The sequence below is a fragment of the Schistocerca gregaria genome, chromosome 4 (assembly GCF_023897955.1).
Source record: "Schistocerca gregaria isolate iqSchGreg1 chromosome 4, iqSchGreg1.2, whole genome shotgun sequence".
Classification (NCBI taxonomy): domain Eukaryota; kingdom Metazoa; phylum Arthropoda; class Insecta; order Orthoptera; family Acrididae; genus Schistocerca; species Schistocerca gregaria.
This window is the reverse complement of record NC_064923.1, coordinates 554,250,855-554,274,970: the sequence shown is the minus strand read 5'-3', so window position 1 is coordinate 554,274,970 and position 24,116 is coordinate 554,250,855. Positions and strand designations below refer to the sequence as shown.

At 46.4% G+C, this 24,116-nt stretch overlaps 1 protein-coding gene across 1 annotated transcript in view; it reads left to right on the top strand.

Annotated features, from left to right (window-relative positions):
- The window catches only part of LOC126267808 (uncharacterized PE-PGRS family protein PE_PGRS54-like), a 45,937-nt gene extending 23,006 nt beyond the window's left edge, over positions 1-22,931 (top strand). The window contains exons 2-3 of the mRNA XM_049973114.1: positions 2,583-4,481; positions 22,786-22,931. Of these exons, the coding sequence (XP_049829071.1) occupies positions 2,583-4,481; positions 22,786-22,931 (2,045 nt within the window). The remainder of the gene's footprint in view (positions 1-2,582; positions 4,482-22,785) is intronic.
- The last annotated feature ends 1,185 nt before the right edge of the window (positions 22,932-24,116 follow it).

Sequence of the window (24,116 nt, the reverse complement as noted above, 5' to 3'; positions counted from 1 at the left end):
TGAGTACTTCTATTGCAATGTTGATTCTGTTTTTTGTATCTAAATTCATTGTCGGACGGATGTTGTTGTTTAAGTATCTGTTGTATTGTTCCCAATTTATTTGTACTTGCTGTAGTGGTGGTATTTGTAGAGCTGCTCGTTGGATTATTCCCAGGACCGGTTGGTGATCGGAGGTGAGGTCATTGATGGTGCGGAGTTGTAAATTTGGATTTATATTTTTGATTAGAGCAATATCGAGGATATCTGGATTCTGGTTTGGTGCATGTGGAATTCTTGTGGGATGGTTCGGTGCGTGTATAGTGCATTCAAGTTCGGCTTGTGCTTCATACAGTTGTCTTCCTTTTGCGTTTGTAGAAATCGAATTCCATGCTTCATGTTTAGCGTTTAAATCTCCGATCATTAGAACTTTCGGGAATCGGTGAAAAATGGCTGTAAGATCGTCAATGATGAGTCGTGACCTCGGACTGATATATGCAGCTACTATGGTGATGTTGCCAATGGCGGTATGGACGGTGACTGCTGTAGCTTCAAGTGATTGAAACGGTGGTAGTGTTTCATGGTGGTGTGTGATGTTCCTTTTTACGAAAATAGCGGTTCCTCCTCCTCTTCTGTTTTCCCTTTCTGTCCTGTAGGTATGCATGTTGCGTAGTCGGAAAGTCGTTGTCGGCGTAAAATGCGTTTCGGTTACTGCTATGATGTCGAGTCGATGTCTGGCGTTAAATTCGTTGAGTTCTGTCTGTTTTGGTTTTAGTCCGTTCGCATTCCAATTGCAAAATTTTAGGTGTCGTGTTTGTCTTTGTTGAGCCATTTCTTACGGAGCAACGAAAGCTTTGATTATTCCCTCAACCAAACTGAGGAAAGTTGTGATTTTTTGTTGCAGGTTGGTGAGTAGTGTTGCGATGTCAGTAAGTGCTTGTGAAAACGGCTGCATTATACTTGGAGAGGTCATTGAGCTTGCATCGTCGCATGTGGTGCTTGTTCTGTTTGCTGCAGCGCCTGAATATAATTTGCCGTCTTGTGCAGTAGTTGTAGACGGGCCGTTGCGTCCGAGTCTTGTGTTTATCGATGTTTTTCTTTCTGTTCTGGATGGTTGTCCGGTGGAAGGCTGGGCGGCGGATGATTGCGGTGGAAGTTGTTGCTGGATTGTTGCTGGTTGGGAAGTGGTTGAAGTTTGCGCAGTGGATATCATAGGATGAGCAGCTTGTTGTGTGATGTGAGTTGTCTGTCTTGTTCTATTCTGTGGTGTATTTCTTCTGATACTGTATTTACGGAGCAATTCTTGGTATTTTTTGCATCCTAAGAAGGAAGCCGGATGTGCCTCTTCGCAATTTACGCATTTTGGTGGTGATTCTCTTGGGGCAGTGCAATTTTTAGATTCATGTGAACCCGCGCAGCGCACACAACGCGGCGGAAGTTCACAGTAGCTGGCTGTATGTTCAAATCGTTGACACTTTTTACACTGTGATGGACCGTCTTTTGGTTCATAATTTTCGATTCGGATTCTTGTGTGTAAAATGTATTTCAGATCGTATATTTTCTGACTGTCTTTGTTCTTGGGTAGTGTCACTGCGTAAGTCGGAAGTGGAATAAGCTGTTTTGTTTTGTCATCTCGTTTTTTGTATTGATATACTCTTGCGTGAGTGAAGCCTTTTTCTCTGAGTGCAAATGTGAGTTCTTCTTCTGAAATCTGTGCTGGTAATTTTTTGATGACTACCTTAAGTTCTTTATTTTCGTACGCCTGGTGTGTAAAAAATGGTATATTGTTTTTTCTGAAAAACTGGAGTGCTTTCGTGTGGTCTTCTAGAGAATCGAAATAATACTTCACGCGGTCTCCCTGAAAGAGGGCTTTGAGAGTTCCTTGTAATTGATTTTTTAATGCAGTGTTCAGTTGTACGTATTTTTCCGTATAGTAGATTGTGATCGGCGGGATCCTGTAGTTGAGCTGCTCTGCCGGCGCGGCGCGCTCCTGATTGGCCGTTGTATTAGGCTCTCTGATTGGCTGTTCCGTGTCGGCCGGCGCGATCGCCTCGTACCTGTTTGCAGTCGGGATTTCTGCGCGGCGTTTTCGTGGATTTTCTACGTGTTGTGGTGTCCGGTGTTGTCTCTTGTACTGTATGGTTGTGAATTCTTGTTCTTCTTGTTCCTGTTGATTGATGTCTTGCATTTCCGTGTCTTCTTGTTCAGATAATGCAGTTGAATCGGAGTCTTCTGACGATGTGGTCATGGATGTGTCTTGTATTTGTTGCTGAATAGGTGAGAAATTTTGCTCTTCCATCTGTTACGACGTGACCGGGTGTTGTTGGACAGTGTGGGTGTCATTTTTATGTTTTGTGGCGTCTCTGTGTCCAGTTAATGTTGCATTTTCTGCCTGTTGTGTTGTTGTCTGACTTCTTGTCGTGCCTGAGATGGTCCTACTCGCGGTGTCCTGTCTGCCCCTATCCATGCTGCCTTTTCGAGAGGAACGCGGGCTTGCCACCCGCGGGTGGGGCCCTGGCTCCTCGGCGTCCCCTAACTATGCCATCCTAACAGGGCCGGCTAGCCCGGTCCGCTAACCTGCCTCTATCTCGGATGCTACCACACAGCGCTTCGCTGCTCGGCCTGGCCGATAAGGAACCTCCAGAGTGGCAGGGGAGCGCCACTCACGGGCGCGGACCGAGAAGGCAGCACCAGAAGGCCACGACCGCAGTTGGAGGCGGCCGGGGTGGGCGCGGACGGAATAGGGAACCTCCAGAGTGGCAGGGGAGCGACACTCACGGGCGCGGACCGAGAAGGCAGCACCAGAAGGCCACGACCGCAGTTGGAGGCGGCCGGGGTGGGCGCGGACGGAATAGGGAACCTCCAGAGTGGCAGGGGAGCGCCACTCACGGGCGCGGACCGAGAAGGCAGCACCAGAAGGCCACGACCGCAGTTGGAGGCGGCCGGGGTGGGCGCGGACGGAATAGGGAACCTCCAGAGTGGCAGGGGAGCGCCACTCACGGGCGCGGACCGAGAAGGCAGCACCAGAAGGCCACGACCGCAGTTGGAGGCGGCCGGGGAGGGCGCGGACGGAATAGGGAACCTCCAGAGTGGCAGGGGAGCGCCACTCACGGGCGCGGACCGAGAAGGCAGCACCAGAAGGCCACGACCGCAGTTGGAGGCGGCCGGGGTGGGCGCGGACGGAATAGGGAACCTCCAGAGTGGCAGGGGAGCGCCACTCACGGGCGCGGACCGAGAAGGCAGCACCAGAAGGCCACGACCGCAGTTGGAGGCGGCCGGGGAGGGCGCGGACGGAATAGGGAACCTCCAGAGTGGCAGGGGAGCGCCACTCACGGGCGCGGACCGAGAAGGCAGCACCAGAAGGCCACGACCGCAGTTGGAGGCGGCCGGGGTGGGCGCGGACGGAATAGGGAACCTCCAGAGTGGCACGGGAGCGCCACTCACGGGCGCGGACCGAGAAGGCAGCACCAGAAGGCCACGACCGCAGTTGGAGGCGGCCGGGGTGGGCGCGGACGAAATAGGGAACCTCCAGAGTGGCAGGGGAGCGCCACTCACGGGCGCGGACCGAGAAGGCAGCACCAGAAGGCCACGACCGCAGTTGGAGGCGGCCGGGGTGGGCGCGGACGGAATAGGGAACCTCCAGAGTGGCAGGGGAGCGCCACTCACGGGCGCGGACCGAGAAGGCAGCACCAGAAGGCCACGACCGCAGTTGGAGGCGGCCGGGGAGGGCGCGGACGGAATAGGGAACCTCCAGAGTGGCAGGGGAGCGCCACTCACGGGCGCGGACCGAGAAGGCAGCACCAGAAGGCCACGACCGCAGTTGGAGGCGGCCGGGGTGGGCGTGGACGGAATAGGGAACCTCCAGAGTGGCAGGGGAGCGCCACTCACGGGCGCGGACCGAGAAGGCAGCACCAGAAGGCCACGACCGCAGTTGGAGGCGGCCGGGGTGGGCGCGGACGGAATAGGGAACCTCCAGAGTGGCAGGGGAGCGCCACTCACGGGCGCGGACCGAGAAGGCAGCACCAGAAGGCCACGACCGCAGTTGGAGGCGGCCGGGGTGGGCGCGGACGGAATAGGGAACCTCCAGAGTGGCAGGGGAGCGCCACTCACGGGCGCGGACCGAGAAGGCAGCACCAGAAGGCCACGACCGCAGTTGGAGGCGGCCGGGGAGGGCGCGGACGGAATAGGGAACCTCCAGAGTGGCAGGGGAGCGCCACTCACGGGCGCGGACCGAGAAGGCAGCACCAGAAGGCCACGACCGCAGTTGGAGGCGGCCGGGGTGGGCGCGGACGGAATAGGGAACCTCCAGAGTGGCAGGGGAGCGCCACTCACGGGCGCGGACCGAGAAGGCAGCACCAGAAGGCCACGACCGCAGTTGGAGGCGGCCGGGGTGGGCGCGGACGGAATAGGGAACCTCCAGAGTGGCAGGGGAGCGCCACTCACGGGCGCGGACCGAGAAGGCAGCACCAGAAGGCCACGACCGCAGTTGGAGGCGGCCGGGGAGGGCGCGGACGGAATAGGGAACCTCCAGAGTGGCAGGGGAGCGCCACTCACGGGCGCGGACCGAGAAGGCAGCACCAGAAGGCCACGACCGCAGTTGGAGGCGGCCGGGGTGGGCGCGGACGGAATAGGGAACACCTAGAGCGGCAGGGTAGCGCGACTCGCGGGCGCGGACCGACTAGTGAATGGCAAACAGAACACCAGGCACCGGGCAGGCATAAATATGTGACCCGGTCCGGCAAGCAGCCAGTCTCAGGGAACACCTGATGATATCGTGTTTGGAAGACGCCGATATCCGGCAGAAAACCCGATTTCCACGAGATGTCATCAAATCGACGGGAAAGTCTAAGAAATTAAATCAAGAAATGGTTCTGGCTCTGACAACTATGGGACTTAACTTCTGAGGTCATCAGATCCCTAGAACTTAGAAATACTTAAACCTAAGGACATCGCACACATCCATGTCCGAGGCAGGATTCGAAGCTGCGACCGTAGCGGTTGCGCGGTTTCAGACTGTAGCGCCTAGAACCGCACGGCCACCCCGGTCTGCCTTTCAACAATCATTTCTTTTCCATTTTCTTAACATTTTTCATGCAACTATTTCGCCTTAGCTTCCCCGAACTTTCTATTTATTTCGTTCATGGTTTCTTTGCAGTTACCTTCCTTGTACCTATGTTTTCCTTTCCAACTTTTGTGATTACGCTTTTTAGAGATGTTCATTCCTCTTCAACTGAACTGTCTACTGAGCCGTTCATTATCACAGAATCTTCAGCCTCAGAGAATTTCAAGCATATCTCTTCGTTCCTTAGTATTTCTGTCTCCCACTTCATTCCACATTGTTTCTTCTTGACTACTCTCTTCAACTTCAGCGGACTCATCATCACTTTTAAATTGTCACCTGAGTCCATACCTGCGCTGGGTTCACCTTACAATACAATATCCGATTTCGGAATCTCCGTCTGACCATGATGTAATCTAACCGGAATCTTCCTGTATGTCTCGGCCTTTCACAAGTACACCGCCTCCTCTTGTGATTCTTGATCTGAGTATTCGCTATTAGTAGCTGAAACTGAGTAGAGTACTCAATTCGTCTATCCCCTCTCTCATTATTACTACCAGGCCCATATTCTCCGTAAACATTTCTTCTGCTCCTTTCCCTACAACCGCATACAAATCCCCCATGACTATTATGTTTTCATCTCCGTGTACATACTAAACTACCCTTTCTGACGGCCGCAGTGGTCTAGCGGTTAAGGCGCTCAGTCCAGAACCGCGCGACTGCTACGGTCGCAGGTTCGAATCCTGCCTCGGGCATGGACGTGTGTGATGTCCTTAGGTTAGTTATGTTTAAGTAGGTCTTAGTTCTAGTGGACTGATGACCACAGCAGTTAAGTCCCATAGTGCTCAGAGCCATTTGAACCATTTTGAACTACCCTTTCAATATCCTCATATTTTTATCTATCTCTTCATCTTCGGCTTGCGACTTTTACATATCTACCTGAACTACTATTGTCGGTGTTGGTTTGCTGTCGATTCTGATGAGAACAACGCAGTCACTGAACTGTTCATAGTAACTCACTCTCTGCCCTATATTTCTGTTTATAACAAATCCTACTCCCGTTATATTATTTTCTGCTTCTGTTGATATTGCACTATATTCATCTGACCAGAAGTTTTTGTCTTCTTTCCATTTCACTTCTACCACATACAGACTTCTGACATTCCACGTCACGATCCCTAGAACGTTACCCTTTCTTTGGTTACTTTTTCTCATGAGCACCTTCCGCTTCTAGCCCCCTGCCGGAATTCCGAATGGGGGAATATTCCGGAATCTTTCGCCAATGGAGAGATCATGATGACACATTATGACACATGGTGAAGTATTATGTGTCTTTAATGCGGTGATTTCCATTGTCTTCTGCATCCCACGCTGTTGATAATTGCTGATTTTTCTGCCTTTTAGGCGCAGTTTCCCACCACAAGGACAAGAGAGTGCCATGAATCTCTGTCCGCTCCTTCGCCCTCGTTAACAGGGCCGTTGGCAGAATGTAGACGACATGTTATGCTAGAAGTCTTTGGCAGCCACTGCTGACCAGGTAAGAGATCGCTAGTGGCGCGTCGGCGGCAAACAGGAGTACTGAACAGTCGTGAGCGATTTGACTGAGAACTTAGTTCTGTAGACGTGTAATCGGCTATTTGTCCCATAGATGACAAGAACAGTCAAATGTTGTTGCCATGTCCAAAGATAAAGCGCTAATTCATCAGGTTTCATACCTTGAACACAAAAACCGCTGCATATATCAAACTGCTCGCCATCAAACACATTAACGGAAACGGAAGACTTTTTAAGCCGTCTTTAAAACCATTCTGTACAAAAGTTATAAAAAAAATTAGAGATTCATTTCTGTTAAATATGTCAAACTTCCTGCGAACTCTGTAAAACTGCAAAACCAATGACCCTCCTTATTTCCTTTTTCATCAATAAAACGTTCATCGTACGAGGGGCGTTCAATAAGTAACGCAACATATTTTTTTCTTCGTCCAGTTTCGTTTGAAAAAAATGGGACATTTATAGTCGGACATCGGGGAATATTCCTGTTTTAGCTCCTACTGTTTCATGAAGTTTCGATAGATAGTGGGACTACTTAGCCTTCAAAGTGACATGTGCAACGCGGGTGCGTTTCATGCAGAGAGCTGTCTTTTGGGGGAAAACCAGAGATTTGTAGGTATTCATAGGCGCTTGAAGAATGTCTACGGAGACCTGGCAGTCAACAAAAGCACGGTGAGCCGTTAGGCGAGGCGTCTGTCATCATCGCAAGAAGGTCGCACAAACGTCTTACAAACTTCTTCGATCTCCCGTGTGTAGGTCGGCCGCACACAGTTGTGGCTCCTGCAATCTTGGAACATACTGTGAACACTCTCATTCAAGGTTGCCACAAAAATTCAAAAGAACTTCTCCATGAAAACTCAAGGCTTCCCACAGGTGTACGCACTAGACAGGAGCTCATAAGACTTCATTAGTCTGTTCTTCCTCATCCACACTACAGCCCTGATCCCGCATCCTCCGATTTCCATCTGTATGGCCCAATGAAGGACGTTCTCTGCGGGAAGCAGTACGTGAACGATGGATAAGTAACTGATGCAGCAAGACGTTGGCTTCGATGTCGACGAGTGGAGTGGTACCATGCGAGCAGATAGGTCATTCCAGTACGTTGTTTGCAAAGCCGTGTCAGTGAACAAAGATTATGTTGAAAAATAGGGTATTGTAGGCAAAAGAGTGAGAAATAATATGGTGTACTGGAATCCAGAATTTAAAATATCTGCTTTCGGAAAAAATGAGCATCATTACTTATTGAACACTCGTGGTTTTTGTACGATTTTCAGCGGCTTTCGGCGTGAAGTTGGAAGTTAATTGTTCGATGATGGAACGACCGAACACCATCCGTCTTGTATCGATAACTCTTCTCTAATCTAAGACAAAACTCCCTAGAGATTAATATGCCGATCGTTTTATTTATCTTACGTAATTTTCCGCGTAAGATTTGTTCTCAACTGATCGGTCACACATCATAGAACAATGACACCACCTAACATGCTCACTGGCCTGGTCCCACATGGCGTATTTAAAATGAAACTTCTAGTAATTAGAGATGGCAAGGAGCAATCTCTATTTGCTTTGAAGAAACTTTTGATAGCTAAGAAGACATTCAGTACTATTTATTCCTGATGACCGGTTTCACCAGTTGACACTGTCATCTTCAACTTCAAAAAATCAAAACTTTACTTGCGCATCACGATGTTTCATAAAAGGAGTTATTTCCACCATCATTGAGACGTGCTTTCTTGTTACTAAGTCTTACATTATTCGCAATATTTTTTGAATCGTCGCTTATTGAGAAACTGTTCACTGAAGTACGTCAACGTCCAAGAAACGTACGTTTCAGTATGTTACATATTTTGATTACGATCTCGTCCTTACACGAGCTAGTCCTGTAGCTGAAGAATTCTGTAATGACATGATGGCTGTTGGTTATGTCCAATGTTATCGGAACTTCTCAGGAGGAAGTCACAACACAGCATGCAGTGTGCAGTACATAACCATCTTTGGAACTTTGAAAACGGCCTGATTATTGGTATGAGGACGTGGGACTACACATGGATAGATCTCACGGACAGTTGACTGTAGTGCAATGGCAGCAAAACGAGTGGTGACGTTATGAACTCAGGACAGCAGCGTAGAAAGAAGGACGGCAGCACGAGAAAATCACATGATTGATTGACTGGCTCTCACTGACAGTCGGATGACAACAATTGAAATCCGGACAGAGGTTACCGGCGGAGAACACAACGAATCGTCGGGACCAGATTACTGGAATCTGGGTTTAGGTCTCGAGTTGCCATGCGTCGCTTACCGCTGACATTATACCTCAGACAACAGGAGACATCTATGGTGAAACGCCGACCGTTGTGGCCCAGCGCTTGTAGGCACTTCAGTCCTGAACCAGGCGACCGCTACGGTCGCAGGTTCGAATCCTGCCTCGATGTGTGTGATGTCCTTAGGTTAGTTAGGTTTAAGTAGTTCTAAGTTCTAGGGGACTGATGACCTCAGATGTTAAGTCCCATAGTGCTCAGAGCCATTTGAACAATTTGGTGAAACCAGGGTCAACTAGGATTCTGAGTGGTGTTCTGCGGTGTTCATAAATGAATCTCCTTTCAGGCGGTCTATCGATATTAGGTGTGCATATACGCTCTGTTGAAAGATACAAAGATCGGCGATTCTCGACTCTTAATTCTCTATCTGCCGGAAAAAGGTGTGACATGTTATTGGTGATTGCTAAAGGGACGTTGAATGCTGGTCACTATGTGGCAAATACGCCAGCTCACGTTGTCATATTGTCCATGACCAAATGGCATATTTCAGCAGAATGATGTAAGACCTCACACTGTATTGCGCGTCACAAACGCGTTGAGGTATGCATGGACCCTTGACTGGCCTGCTCAGTCCCTTATTTTGCCTCCCATAGAGAATGCATGGAATGCGATGGGAAGTTATACACTTTCATACAAACTTACAGCAGAAATCTTCTTGAAATGACACAGCATGTGTCTGAGGCATGGGAAGAAATTCGTCGATACGACATTCGGAGACTGTTTGCACCCATGCCACAACGAATACATGAGCGTATTCCTGCTCCTTGGGTTCACATCTCATACTGATGTCAACGAATGGCATCCATTCCGAAGGGAATGGAAGTTTAATCAATTATACCTATTGTCTCATGAAGATAACCACGAAGTTTGATAAATATCGGACTGGTGTTTCATGGTCTAACACTATTCCCTTCAGTGTAACACCTCTGACAGTGGAACGTTTAACGACAGGAATCGGTAGAAAGGAAATGTTTAATTAGTAAAAGCAGCCAGTAAAAAGCTGTAGGAATCTCAGAACATGATGCTACCCCACGAATGTCGTTTTTGTATAGTTTGTCAATGTGGTTCTCATATCGATCAAATGCCTGGTGGTAGCGACATGAAGCGACAACCACTTGTATCACAACCAGAACTTGAAACTTGATATCTTGCTTTCCATGTGTTACTCGAGCAGCAAAGCAAGCTTTTAAACCGCGCAGCGTTTGCAGTTTTGTTGCTCCTCCAAAGGCCTTCGTGTTGTCAGACGCCGCTACAAGTGCGAGACAGCTCAGTCATAATAAGCAGCTAATATCGGGTAACAGTGCTCACTGCTACCTGTCGGGAAGAAAACGGCATGTCAATGGGTACGACTTTTAAGTCCTTGCTGCACAGTCAGTTCTGCCAGAGAATGCCCTGTCGCAGAGGATTCTCATAGCTTTCCTGTCGCCTGGACTGGCCTTAAACCAAGTCACCTGCACGAATCCTAATGACAGTTTCTACATTTACGACAGCTATTCGGAAAGGAAGTTCCGACAGGCCGCCAAGTGGAAACAATGAAAATCCGATGAATATTTGTACAGATGTGTTGGCCAGTGTCTTCAGTATGCCTGCCGGTTGCTGCTCGTCGCTCTTATCAATTCTGAGCACACAGTGGGCACCTAAAGATGCCTAGAACAATATTGTCTTCGCCAAATATGGGTGTCCACTGCGATGTTTAACGTGATTTCATGCTACTACACATAACGTACCTGACATGCATTTCCTTCTTCGTGACTGTTCTCAGCCGCACACTGCAGGGGTAATGACGGAGCGGCGATGATGTAGAGAAGTAGCTGTTGCAAAGAAAACAACCTTACTTTCCGAAAAGTACTCGTACATCTACACTCCGCAAACCTTCTTGTAGTGTTTAGCGGAGAACACTTTGTGTACTATTGTCGTTTCCCGGTTCCTGTTCCAATCGCGTATGGTCTGAGCGAAGAACGATTGTTGGTAAGCCCTTATAAAAGCTCGAATCTCTCCCGTTTTACCTTGAGGGTCTTTTTCGCAAGATAACGTAGGAGGGAGCAACATATTGGTTGATGCTTCTAGAAACGTACGCCCTCGCAATTTCAACAGTAAAGCACCTGTGACGCAAATCTCCTGTCTTGCAATGTCTACCACTGGATTATCTGAGCATCTTAGTGATGCTCTCGTCCCTACTAGATGACCCTATAACGAAGAGGCAGTGCTCTGCTTTGGATATTCTCTATGTCCTCTATCACTCTTGTCGTACAGATCACAGCCTAACGAACAATATTCAAGTATTGGTCGACCGATAGTTTCGTAAGCTACAGCCATTGTGGGTTTATTGCACTTCCTGAGGATACTTCCAATGACTCTCAGTCTGGCATATGCCTTACGTAAGACCATTTTTATGTTGTTGTTCCAAAAAATGGTTCAAATGGCTCTGAGCACTATGCGACTTAACTTCTGAGGTCATCAGTCGCCTAGAACTTAGAATTAACTAAACCTAACTAACCTAAGGACATCACACACATCCATGCCTGAGGCAGGATTCGAACCTGCGACCGTAGAGGTCGATCGGTTCCAGACTGTAACTCCTAGAACCGCACGGCCACTCCGGCCGGCTGTTGTTCCAATTTGAACTGTCCCGCATGCATACTCCTCGACACTTAGTGGTCGTGACTGCTTCCTGTGACTGTTGGACTACAGTGTAGTTATAGAATAACGGGTCTTTCTATGTATACATCCCTATTGGTTACATTTGTTTCTGTTGAGGATCAACTGCCAATCCCTGCTCCAAGTGTCGATCCTCTTCCTAGGGATTGGCAAAAAGCGCAAGTTGCTTGACTACTGCTTAACAGTGTGCACCAGGCACTTACTGGCAGTTTCGTAGCTGTAACTCTTCACCTCTTCTAGCGAGATGGACACATTTACTGCTGCAGACTATCGCACAGTTGGTAGAGCGGGGCAGTAATAACAGTGCAGAACCTTTTCCTCCATCAAGTGTCTATTCATACATCAGATTTACGGTAACTAATCTACCAGTTTTCCGTCACTATAGATGGCAACAAACAGGACATCTACTAACTCTTTTTTTTATTTACAAGGTACAAATATATTCAATAGTATATAGTTGTTGTTGTTGTTGTCTTCAGTCCTGAGACTGGTTTGATGCAGCTCTCCATGCTACTCTCATACAGTAAAGCTGCATGTCCTCGGGATAAATTACGGCTATAGTTTCCCCTCGCTTTCAGCCGTTCGCAGTACCAGCACAGCTAGGCCGTTTTGGTTAATGTTGCAAGGCCAGATCAGTCAATCATCCAGACTGTTGCCCCTGTAACTACTGAAAAGGCTGCTGCCCCTCTTCAGGAACCACATGTTTGTCTGGCCTCTCAACAGATACACCTCCGTTGTGGTTGCACCTACGGTACGGCCATCTGTATCGCTGAGGCACGCAAGCCTCCCCACCAACGGCAAGGTCCATGGTTCATAGTATCAATTGGATTTACACAGTAATATTAAATTCATATATTTAACAATTAGTCTGTGAAAGTCTACAATTTTTTGGGCATAACTAATTGAACCCGGTAATTGCGCCGAAGTCGGCGCCAGCAAATGCTAGTAAGTGGATAGACTGGATCCTGGGTAATCATTAAAAGGCGCAACACCTTTCTTTCACACTCAGAACTTAAAAGCATTGACAATAACCATTTCGTAATTTAACAAAGTTCAAAATTTTATTTTTTCTTTGCTGTCCAAGAAAACTGTGAGTGAACTGAAATTTTAGCAGCATGAAATGACATGAATGACCTAATAACTGTCCATGTGAGCAATAGATGGCCTCAAGTTTATAACAACTCAAAATTACATAAAACAATATCTGCGCCAAAAGTAAAGTCGCGATAAAATAAATTAACACTATCACTTGGTTCAAGAATCATAAAAGAAGGCTGTATACATGGAAGAAGTCTGGAGATACTGACAGGTTTCAGATAGATTATATAATGGTAAGACAGAGATTTAGGAACCAGGTTTAAAATTGTAAGACATTTCCATGGGCACATGTGGACTCTGACCACAATCTATTGGTTATGAACTGTAGATTAAAACTAAAGAAACTGCAAAAAGTTGGGAATTTAAGGAAATGGGACCTGGATAAACTAAAAGAACCAGAGGTTGTAGAGAGCTACAGGGAGAGCATAAGGGAGCAATTGACAGGAATGGGGGAAAGAAATACAGTAGAAGAAGAATGGGTAGCTTTGAGGGATGAAGTAGTGAAGGCAGCAGAGGATCAAGTAGGTAAAAAGACGAGGGATAGTAGAAATCCTTGGGTAACAGAGGAAATATTGAATTTAATTGATGAAAGGAGAAAATATAAAAATGCAGTAAATGAAGCAGGCAAAAAGGAATACAGACCTCTCAAAAATGAGATCGACAGGAAGCGCAGAATGGCTAAGCAGGGATGGCTAGAGGACAAATGTAAGGATGTAGAGGCTTATCTCATGAGGGGTAAGATACATACCGCCTACAGGAAAATTAAAGAGACCTCTGGAGATAAGAGAACCACTTGTATGAACATCAAGAGCTCAGATGGAAACCCAGTTCTAAGCAAAGAAGTGAAAGCAGAAAGGTGGAAGGAGTATATAGAGGGTCTATACAAGGGCGATGTACTTGAGTACAATATTATGGAAATGGAAGAGGATGTAGATGAAGATGAAATGGGAGATACGATACTGCGTGAAGAGTTTGACAGGGCACTGAAAGACCTCAGTCGAAACAAGGCCCCCAGAGTAGACAACATTCCATTGGAACTACTGATGGCCTTGAAAGAGCCAGTCCTGACAAAACTCTACCATCTGGTGAACAAGATGTATGAGACAGGCGAAATACCATCAGACTTCAAGAAGAATATAATTTTTCCAATCCCAAAGAAAGCAGGTGTTGACAGATGTGAAAATTACCGAACTATCAGATTAATAAGTCACAGCTGCAAAATATTAACGCGAATTCTTTACAGACGAATGGTAAAACTAGTAGAAGCCGACCTCGGGGAAGATCAGTTTGGATTGCGTAGAAATGTTGGAACGCGTGAGGCAATACTGACCCTACGACGTATCTTAGAAGCTAGATTAAGGAAGGGCAAACCTACGTTTCTAGCATTTGTAGACTTAGAGAAAGCTTTTGACAATGTTAACTGGAATACTCTCTTTCAAATTCTGAAGGTGGCAGGGGTACAATACAGGGAGCGAAAGGCTATTTACAATTTGTACAGAAACCAGATGGCAGTTATAAGAGTCGATTGGCATGAAAGGGAAGCAGTGGTTGAGAAGGGAGAGAGACATGGTTGTAGCCTATCCCCGATGTTATTCAATCTGTATATTGAGTAAGCAGTGAAGGAAACAAAAGAAAAATTTGGAGTAGGTATTAAAATCCATGGAGAAGAAATAAAATCTTTGAGGTTCGCGCGTGACATCGTAATTCTGTCAGAGACAACAAAGAACTTGGAAGAGCATGGAATGGATAGTGTCTTGAAAGGAGGATATAAGATGAACATCAACACAAGCAAAACGAGGATAATGGAATGTAGTCGAATTAAGTCGGGTGATGCTGAGGGAATTAGATTAGGAAATGAGACACTTAAAATAGTAAAGGAGTTTTGCTATTTGGGGAGCAAAATAACTGATGATGGTCTAAGTAGAGAGGATATAAAAAGTAGACTGGCAATGGCAAGGAAAACGTTTCTGAAGAAGAGAAATTTGTTAACATCGAGTATAGATTTAAGTGTCAGGAAGTCATTTCTGGAAGTATTTGTATGGAGCGTAGCCATGTATGGAAGTGAAACATGGACGATAAATAGTTTCGACATGAAGAGAATAGAAGCTATTGAAATGTGGTGCTACAGAAGAATGCTGAAGATTAGATGGGTAGATCACATAACTAATGAGGAAATATTGAATAGGATTGGGGAGAAGTTTGTGGCGCAACTTGACCAGAAGAAGGGATCGGTTGGTAGGACATGTTCTGAGGCATCAAGGGATCACCAATTTAGTATTGGAGGGTAGCGTGGAGGGTAAAAATCGTAGAGGGAGACCAAGAGATGACTACACTAAGCAGATTCAGAAGGATGCAGGTTGCAGTGGGTACTGGGAGATGAAGAAGCTTGCACAGGATAGAGTAGCATGGAGAGCTGCATCAAACCAGTCTCAGGACTGAGGACCACAACAACAACAACACTATCAAACAAACGAAACACTATTCTCCGGGAAAAAAACAGTCTTTAAGATACATACAAATGAAAGAACCACAGAAACAATCGTAAAAATACAAGAGTTTTAAAATTCGAACAACGCTCAATTGAGCTACCCAAGCACGACCCATGACCCGTCCTCACAGCTTTACTTCTGCCAGTACCTCGTCTCCTACCTTCCAAACTTTACAGAAGCTGTCAGTTGGTAGAGCACTTGCCCGCGAAAGGCAAAGGTCCGGGTTTCGAGTCTCGGTCCGGCACACAGTTTTAATCAGCCAGGAAGTTTCATATCAGCGCACACTCCGCTGCAGAGTGAAAACTCATTATGGAGCTCCTTTGGTCGCGACAACAGAGCAGTCCAAAAAATAAGAGCTTGCAGAATACACACAACCAAGCTGCCTGGAATGATGGCTGATACTTTTAATACATTTGCTACCTCTGCCCAAACATCAAGGTACTGGTATAAACTTGTCGATAGTACAGAACACCACCTGCCGTGACTGCGAGAGACAATCCAGTGCTGAGATAGGCCAAAACACAACAACATCACAATTTCTATCAAGCCTCTAAATAGCAAATGTATACCCTGTAGTACAGAGAAAAGACCATTAATTAAAATACACTGAAACACAAAAAACTGGTATAGGCATGCGTATTCAAAAACAGAGATATGTAAACAGGCAGAATACGGCGCCGCAGTCGAAAACGCCTATATAAGACAACATGTGTCTGGCCCATTTGTTAGATCTATTACTCCTGCTACAATAGCAGGTTATCAAGATTTAAGTGAGTTTGACCGTGGCGTTATTGTCGGCGCAGGAGCGATGAGACACGATATCCCCCAGGCGGCGATGAAGTGGGGATTTTCCCATACGACCATTTCATTAGTGTACTGTGAATGTCAGGAGTCCCGCAAAACATCAAATCTCCTAAATCGCTGCGGCCGGAAAAAGATCCTACGTGAACGGGACCAACGACGACTGAAGAGAATCGTTTAACGTGACAAAACTGCAACCCTTCCGCGAATTGCTTCAGATTTCAATGCCGGGCCCTCAACAAGTGTTAACTTGCTAACTATTCAACGAAACATCATCGATATGGGCTTTCAGAGCCGAAGGTCCACTTGTGTTCCCTTGATGATTGCACGACACAAAGCTTTACGCCTTGCCAGGGCATGTATAGAAACCTTAAGCATAGCAGTTATCAATTACTTCCCATAGGCACTTCATCAAACTCCTTAAAATCAGTTATTACATTAAGATGGCCACGCTTAACATTATTCACTAAAATACCCTTATAAACTTACTATTTCAATCCCTTAAAGAATCACCTGTTAAAAGTCAATTACAAACTTAATGTTGCCGGGCACTAATACCCCTCGCTTTATTTTCCCTTATTAAGAAAACAGAATTACTGACAAACTTCAGAAATTCAAACTCCCATGCAGGATTTCCCTCAAAATACATATAATGAAAACAGTTACCAATAAAGAGTGACTTAATGACTCTTCAACACTAATGTCAAGCTAAGATCCAATTACATAACATGGCAGAACCACTTGCATAAAAAACTACAGCAGAAACACTGATCTTTTAAAATGGATGTTCACGTGCTCAGACGTGCTAATAAAAGAGTACTAGAGAGAGAGCTGCGCAAAAAAACTCAGCAGATGCTGTGCAATTTAAAGTTTAGTCAGTTGCCAGTCGCTAATGTTTAAGAAACCAGGTTCGTATAAGAACAGATTACATACAATATATATTTATATATCTACTAACTTAACCCGCCTTGGCGGAAGCAAGATGAATACTAAACTTTGGAAGGCGGTATGTGAACAACTCTCGGTAGTGGCCAGGTTCTTAAACACTGCAAGGCCTAGACCTGGGGTGACGTTTCACTCCCCGCCAAGGCGCTGGCACAATCAAAGGTTTTTGCGCGAATCACAAAAACATTCCAATAACTCTGAAAAATAGAAACACTCGGCAGAACTTTTGACTTGATATATGGATAAGCGTGTAGAGGAACACGTTACACTACTGACAAATTCGCAACTTTGGTCTTAAGCATTTTACACATGGACAACTGTATTAATAGGGTGCAGGCTTTGAAAACGCCAACATAAAATCATTTGTTTACAAGAAACACAGAGCACTAGTAAAACCTCTGAGAAAACTTTCAAATAACGGCCACCGTTTAACTAGGCCAACTGAACTCTTCCACGCCATCTTGAAGTTCGACTTTGAAAGTCTCACCATAATAATAAAATTTAAATGCCTCTGAGTGCGTCGGTCAACAAAACACAGTTATGACCACTTACTTCATATCACGTACACAATAAGAAGGAGCGGGTTCCACAGCTTCACCGATTCACTTCAAATTTTGTTCCCAGCAAAGTCACAGAACTTTTATCTCCAAGCTGACCATGTTGCCAAAACGCTCGACCAGTTTCACACAACTCGTTCGGCTGCCGTTGAAACTCGTCTCCCAGCGAATGTCACGAGATCTCGAGGGTTACCCGTCGAAGGCTAACAACCAAAAACGCTTCGCCCGCCAACCCGGAAGATAAGACATGCGGAAAGCAAATATAGCTTAGCTCAACCACAATCGATCTCAACGATACATCAACAAAATAACACTGGCGCTAGCTCGCCACGGCTCACTTTGTACAGACAATCTGAAACCTTCCGGTGTCTCCAAATCTCTTCCACGCATACAACCTCCTTTTATGATAAACCAAGTCTCAGCGATGATTAAATTATGCTCTGTGCAAAAGCTCAGGCGGCTTTCTCTTTCATCCCTTTCCCCAAGTCCATATTCATCTACTAATGTTCCTTGTCTTCCTTTTCCTCCTACATTAACCCTACTTGATTTTCTATGTATAACCCTGTATTCACCTGACCAGGTTGTGTTCCTCCTGCCACCGGACTTCACTAATTCCCACCATATCTAACTTCAACCTATCCATTTCCCCTTTTAAACTTCCTTACCTGCCTGCCTGATTAAGGGATCTAACATTTCCCACTCCGATCCATAGAATGCAAGTTTTGTTTCTCCTGATGACTACATTCTCCTGAGTAGCCCCCACCTGGAGGTCCAAATGGGTGACTTTTTTACCTCCGGAATATTTTACCTAGAAGGACGTCATCATTATTTAACTACACCATAGAGCTTCAGTCCCTCGGGAAAAATCACAGCTATAGTTTCGCCTTGCTTTTACCTGTTCACAGCACCAGTACAGGAAGGCCGTTTTGGTTGATGTCACGAGGCCAGGTCAGCCAATCATCCAGACTGTTGTCTCTGCAGCTACTAAAAAGCTGCTGCCCGTCCTCAGGAACCATACATTTGCCTGGCCTCTCCACAGATACCCCTCCATTGTGGCTGCACCTACGGTACGGCTACCTGTGTCGCTGAGGCACGCAAGCCTGCCCAACTACGAAAAGGTGAGTGGTTCATGGGGTAGTGAGAGATTACCTACATATAATCCACCAACTTCCCACGACGGAACACTTGACTTTCCAGCTAGCCAACAAGTAAGTCACTGACCAAGGCGAAGGCAGAACCAAGCCATCTTCCGCCACACGGTAATGCTCAAGAGGAGTTAGGGCAGGAGCACTACGAGCCCGGGCGCATCAGACTAAAGCCAAGCAAATGTGAAATCCAACTGCCCGACTCTGCTACAGAGTAGTACTGCGTGTCTCCAGTCGCTTGGCGCCCTTTCTCTCACTAGCAGCCCACAGTCGCCACAACGCTCCTGCCGCCGCCGCCGCCGCGCCGCGCACCACTAGCCGACTCGAACAGCCAGAAACCAAACAGCCGGACTCCTATCGAAAACAGAATCGATACGAGCCACCACGGCTCACTGTTATTGAAAAGGAAACACATGTTATAAATATATCCACCTGTTTGATGCAAATTGTCCTAACAGAACTGAGAACTACGCTGGGAAGTAATCAGGATGAAAGCTAATTAGAAATGCAGTGGTGACGGGGGTCCACAATAGCTGTCCGTGCGCGTAGCTACTCCCAGTGAGTGAAGTTCGGTGCGTTTGATACAACTTCATGGAACACTACTAAGCACACCGGAAACAGTGAAGATCAAAATGCATGTGGTGGTGATTACAATGGAGATTGGCTGGCATCCCGCACCTCGAGGAAGACGTGTCGGTAGCCCTCTCCTCATCAAAGGGATCCTCTTGCTTCAAAGTCCAAGACGTAAAGACATAGTTCTTTACCACAACTTATCTCACTCCTAGGCTATGCTCTCTAGGAACCGACCATATCCAATCACGCCCTGCCTTCCTGAATTCTTCATTGCAGTCTACCAGTTAAACGTTTGTTTTCTCAGTAATATTGTTCAGACTTTTGCTCTCTGTCTTTCTTTGGGTGTAGGCAGGCGAAGCGCTAAATCACGGGACGCCAGGCGGAGTACACAAGTGACAAACCTGATATCGTTTCGTTGCCCGTCAAGCCGAGATAACGTCAATGTTCATTGTACGCGTCATAAATTTCCAACCCCAAACATGATACAAATCGAGTTTTTTCTAATGGTCTGTTGCTTAGATGAACACATAGATCCTCTCACACACTTCTTCACGTGAACTCTATTGAACTAAGCCATGACCGTTCCACTGGATCTACGACACTGTTGTCTACAACACTTTATTTACACACTATTTTGGGCAGTTCCAAATTCGGATGTCCCCATTATGCTCCTGAGATCTACTATTAGTCATGAAGCTTTCTCTTACGTTCCCAAGACTGTATTTTATACAAACGGTCATAATATGACTATCCAACCAAACCACACTCCAAGTTCGAAAGATCATGTACACTATAAAATGGCCAAACGTTGCCATATTCCGTACTAAGCACCGCCTGTATTTCAGGTCAATTACAGTAAAACATGCAAGAAACGTATTTACTCAGGCTTCCATGCCGTGTACAAAGCAACACATCACTGTTGACTTTTTGATCACGTCGTTGAGTTTCCTCCAGAAGTATGCGCCTCCTTACGAGGTAGTATGTTAAGAAATGCTATGTTTAGTTTAAGAACTATTGCGGTTTCTTAGACTAGTTAAGAGGCACCCTTCTTATGGCACTAGACCTGTATTCGAAAGACGTGGTGGTCTGAACCACATCTATTCACGCTAAACCATTTCAAAACGAGTATGGGAATGATTCTTTTTATAATACCACTACCGACTTCTTTCTGATTCCGTTTCCAATTGAGGAGACTTTGCTGTCATTGACAAATGAAAACAGAGTCTGTGTTGATTTCCCACACGATCGTTCACTTTCCGGTATAATGGTAGCATTTTAGGCGCACTGAAGTGCGCAGCCATGTCATCCTAAACCACAAATATGTAAGACTACACTGAGGTGTCAAAAGTCATGGAATAGCGATAGGCACCTATACAAACGGCGGCAGTATCGCGTACACAAGACATAAAAGAGCAGTGCATCGGGTAGCTATCATTTGTAGTCATGTGATTCATGTCAAAAGGTTTCTGATGTCATTATGGCCGCATGACGAAAATTAACAGACACAACGCCCAGTGGTAACAGGAGCTAGACTCTTCGGACGTGCCATTTCGGAAATCATTAGGGAATTCAATATTCCGAGATCCACGGTGTCTAGAGTGAGACTACACTGGAGCCACATCCAACCACGGACAGCTCACTGGAAGACGGTCTTTACTTAACGACCGAGAACAAAGGCGTTTGTGTAGGGTTGTCAGTGGTATCAAACAAGCAACACTGTGTGAAATAGCCGCAGAAATCAATGTGGGAAGTACGACGAACGTTTCCATTAGGACAGTGCTGTGTAACTTGCCATTAATGGGCTTTGACAGCAGACGACCGACGTCAGTGCCTATGGTAACAGCACGACATCGCCTGTAGCGTCTGTCCTAGGCTCGTGACCATATTGATTGGAGTCGACTGGAAATCCGTGGCCTGGCCAGATGATTCCCTACTTCAATTAATAAGAACTGATGGCACGGTTAAAGTGTGGTGCAGACCCCACGAAGCCATGGACCCAAGTCGTCAGCAAAGCACAGTGCAAGCTGGTGGTGGCTCCATGATGATGTGGGCTGTATTTACATGAAATGGACTGGGCCTTACGGTCCATTGGAAACGATCGTTGACTGGAAATGGTTCTGTTCGGCTACTTGGAGACCACTTGCAGCCATTTATTGTCTTCATTTTTCCAAATAACGAGGTCATGTCATCTGGGCACAGTTTTTCGCCATTGGTTTTAAGACCACTCTGGACAATTCGAGACAATGATTTGGCTAATCATAAAATGAAGGCTTTCACGACCGGATGGTATCGTTGTTGATAATTCATACGGTTTATATGGCCGTGGTCCATGGTATTCTTCTATTCCTAACGTTTCGTCCAATACTACGTCGAACATCTTCAGAGGTATGGCTGGTCCTGCTGAGTCCTGCCGACTGACGAGTTGAGCGTCGGAGAGCGGCCTAAATACCGAGGAAAGTGGGCGTGGTCTAGCTTCCACATAGTATCAGAGAGAAAATTAGTCAAAGATAAAGAGTAACTATCGATAATAGTCCATCATAGATAAAAATCACTTATCGATTCTGTAACGCCACTGTCCATATCTCGCTTTATTTCAAGGCCTCTTCTTTTCTATTAAAATTTATGTTTGTAAATTTCAATAGCCTCCCTATACAGTTGTGGATAATAGTGCGTGGTAGCACTTGAAACTGTAGTTTCAGAAAACTTAACAACATGGTCACCTGACTGAAGTGCATGTTCCGCAACGGCCGATTTATCTATTTTTCCCAGTCGGCAAAGACTTTTAGGCTCCTTTACCCTCGTCTTCACACTTCTTTTCGTAGTACCAATATAGACCTTGCCGCAAGTGCACGGAATTTTATACACACCGCTAGATGATAATGGTGGCCTTCTATCTTTAACAGAACGAAGTATTTTCCAATTTTTCTGGTAGTCTTGAATACCGGTTTCACTTTATGTTTCAGCAAGATTTTGCCTATTCGATCTGTAACCTTACTAATGAAGGGTAAAGAACTGTGTTCTTCCATTGCTGTGTACCATCCTTGTCCTTTGGCCTGCTGTAACTATCATCGATTGTTACATTTTTCCTTTGACTAGTTTTCTCTCTGTTCCTATGTGGAAACTAGACCACGCCCACTTTCCTCGGTATTTAGGCCGCTCTCCGACGCTCGACTAGTCAGTCGGCAGTACTCAGTAGAACCAGCCATACCTCTGAAGATGTCCAACGTAGTATTGGACGAAACGTTAGGAATAGAAGAATTCCATGGACCACGTCCATATAACCCGGAAGAATTATCAGCAACAATGATTTGGCTACCCAGATCGACTGACATAAATCACAATGGACCTTAATGGGACATATTCGCGAGGTCAGTTCGTGCACAAAATCCTGGACCAGCAACACTTCCACAATTATGGACGGCTATAGAGGCAGCTTGGCTCAACATTTATGTATGAGACTTCCAGCGACTTGTTGAGACCATTCCACGTCGAGTTGCTACACTACGCTGGGCAAAACGAAGTCCGACACGATATTAGAAGGTATCACGTGACTTTTGTCACCTCAGTGTGTAGTGAATGATATTTTTCATGTCTTCTTTCTCGTTTTACCAGCTGTGCTTGTTGGTGTTTACCTTACTCACTGGACGGACTGTGAAAGTGAGAATGAAAACTTGCCAGTGGATGGTCCTGGCGGAGAGTCGGACCTGAGGCAGGCTGGAGGACGCCTGAGGACAGCACCTGGCCGCTTTGACCCTTGACTCCGACGGACCGTCTCGGCCGGAGCGATCCGGAACCGCTGCTGGCGCCTGGAAAAAGGAAGGCGGCGACCTTTAATACCAAACAGGTTCGGCCGCCCCTTCTCCCTCCAGAGTATCTCGTGCCGGGCGCGCAGGAATTTATGAATGTGGCCCCACGAGAAGCCGACAGTAATTACAAGTGGGGCGCCAAAGGAAAAAAGAGTACGCGCTGCCTCCAAGGTTTTGCTCCACACGTCGCCGGGCGGGTCCTCTGCCGAGACGCAGAAGGCTGGCTCGATCAGGTGGCGGCGAGTCGTTAAGAGGTGAAGTTACTGGCCCACTCCCAGCCGCAACGCAGGTGAGAAGCGTCCTAGTGCGCGCTATGTGAGCTTCCCGTATCAGTCAGACCATCTGCTCCGTACCGGGCTACAACGGCCAAGCATGTTGATGACATCATTTAACTCTTCACTGCAGCAATATGCTCACGGGCAGGTCTCTCTCTCTCTATCTCTCTCTCTCTCTCTCTCTCTCTCTCTCACACACACACACACACACACACACACAGACACACACGCACACACACACGCGCGCGCGCACGCATGCACGCACACACACACATACCCGAGTGCTGCCACAGTGTTGTTGAAGATGTGCAGGAGGAGAAACCTGCTACGCTCACACGAGGAATTCCAGTCTGCGAGTTTCTGAGAAAAAGAGTATAATGGTCTACACAGAGGTGTCTGCAAATACCAGCTAAAGTGGAATTTTCCATTAAACTCAGTAATGAAATTTGTAACTTATTTTCCTATTTGCAGTAATTAAAATTGTGGTGTGCGTACTGTAAGACCTTTTGTACACACACCATCAGATTATTTGACTTGTCGCTCTAAGTAGTCGAGTGTCAGCAATATGGTTCAAATGGTTCAAATGGCTCTGAGCACTATGGGAATTTCATCTATGGTCATCAGTCCCCTAGAACTTAGAACTACTTAAACCTAACTAACCTAAGGACATCACACAACACCCAGTCATCACGAGGCATCAGCAATATATCTCGTGGTCTTATCGTGGCGTGTTTATCTTCTGCCGTTAGGTTAGACGATAGAAATGCCATTTGCACGCTTAGAGTAGCAGATTCTCAGTGACCTACCTAAAACAGAACTTGATTAATTTTCACACACATTTATTAAAATAATAACAAGCATA